General features: G+C 34.7%; 1 protein-coding gene across 2 annotated transcripts in view; it reads right to left on the reverse strand.

Moving 5' to 3' along the window:
• Gsk3b (glycogen synthase kinase 3 beta) overlaps positions 1 to 998 on the reverse strand; it is a 224,180-nt gene that overhangs the window by 74,645 nt on the left and 148,537 nt on the right. For both annotated transcript variants that reach the window (XM_004633333.2, XM_004633332.2), the window contains exon 5: positions 28 to 158. In XM_004633333.2, coding sequence (XP_004633390.1) covers positions 28 to 158 — 131 coding nt within the window. The remainder of the gene's footprint in view (positions 1 to 27; positions 159 to 998) is intronic.

Genomic DNA, 998 nt, shown 5'->3' on the forward strand with positions numbered 1-998 from the left:
GGGGGGGGGGGAAGAGATCTAATTTACCTTCCAAAGTCACACAGTTTTAATACAGCTGTATCAGGATCCAACAAGAGGTTCTGTGGTTTGATATCCCGATGGCAAATTCCAAAGGAATGGATATAGGCTAAACTTCTGAACAGTTGATACATATACAACTGAAAATAAATAATAAGCATTAATTATTTCCTACTTCAAACAAAGCAAAATCGTTAAGCTGATAATAAAGTAACATTCTCAGAAAGAACAAGTGAAATGCTGGTGATTATTACACTCAACCTTCCTTAAGTTCCTTGTCATTATTGTCTGAGTTAGCTAATTAAACTGTCATTAACCATTTGTTTATACTATTTTTAACAGCTTTTAAAAATGAAACCTTATGCTATGCTTTATAACTTGTCATTTTACTAACATCTCACCTCAAACCAGTCAAGATGAGCTTTTTATTTAAAACATAGATAAAAAGTGCAGTTATCCCAAATCTTGACAAATAACAACACTGAAATTAGAGTTCAGTTTTCTGATTCTTAAGATCATTTTTTTTTCTATTATATCAAATTGCTTAATGCAAAAGAATTTCCACTGTTACTTTAGAATTATTTCTTCCCTGAGATGCTGGCTTTCAAGGTTATTGATACAAGAGTCTAAGAAACTGAAAGGTGGACTGAAAAAAATCCAATCCTCAATCAAGATATCAGTAACCCTGTTAGTAGCATCACCACTGTGTCAATTTCCTTTAGAAATAAGTGGCCTTTAAATGCCATTTTAAAAGATGCCTCAGCTAGATGTAGTGATGCTTGTCTGTACTGTAATCACAGATACTTAGGAGGCTGAGGCATTAAGGCCACCCTGGACAACTAAGCAAGAACCTGTCTCAAAACAGGGAAGGGGAAAGGAACGGAGGGGAGGGGAGGGGAGGGCAATTATAATATGTTCTATTAAGCCAGGAGGTAAAATGTAAGAAGATGTATCTTTTAAAAATATTAAATCTCCCAAAG

This window comes from Octodon degus, unplaced genomic scaffold (genome assembly GCF_000260255.1).
Source record: "Octodon degus isolate 3935 unplaced genomic scaffold, OctDeg1.0 scaffold00053, whole genome shotgun sequence".
Taxonomy (NCBI): Eukaryota; Metazoa; Chordata; class Mammalia; order Rodentia; family Octodontidae; genus Octodon; species Octodon degus.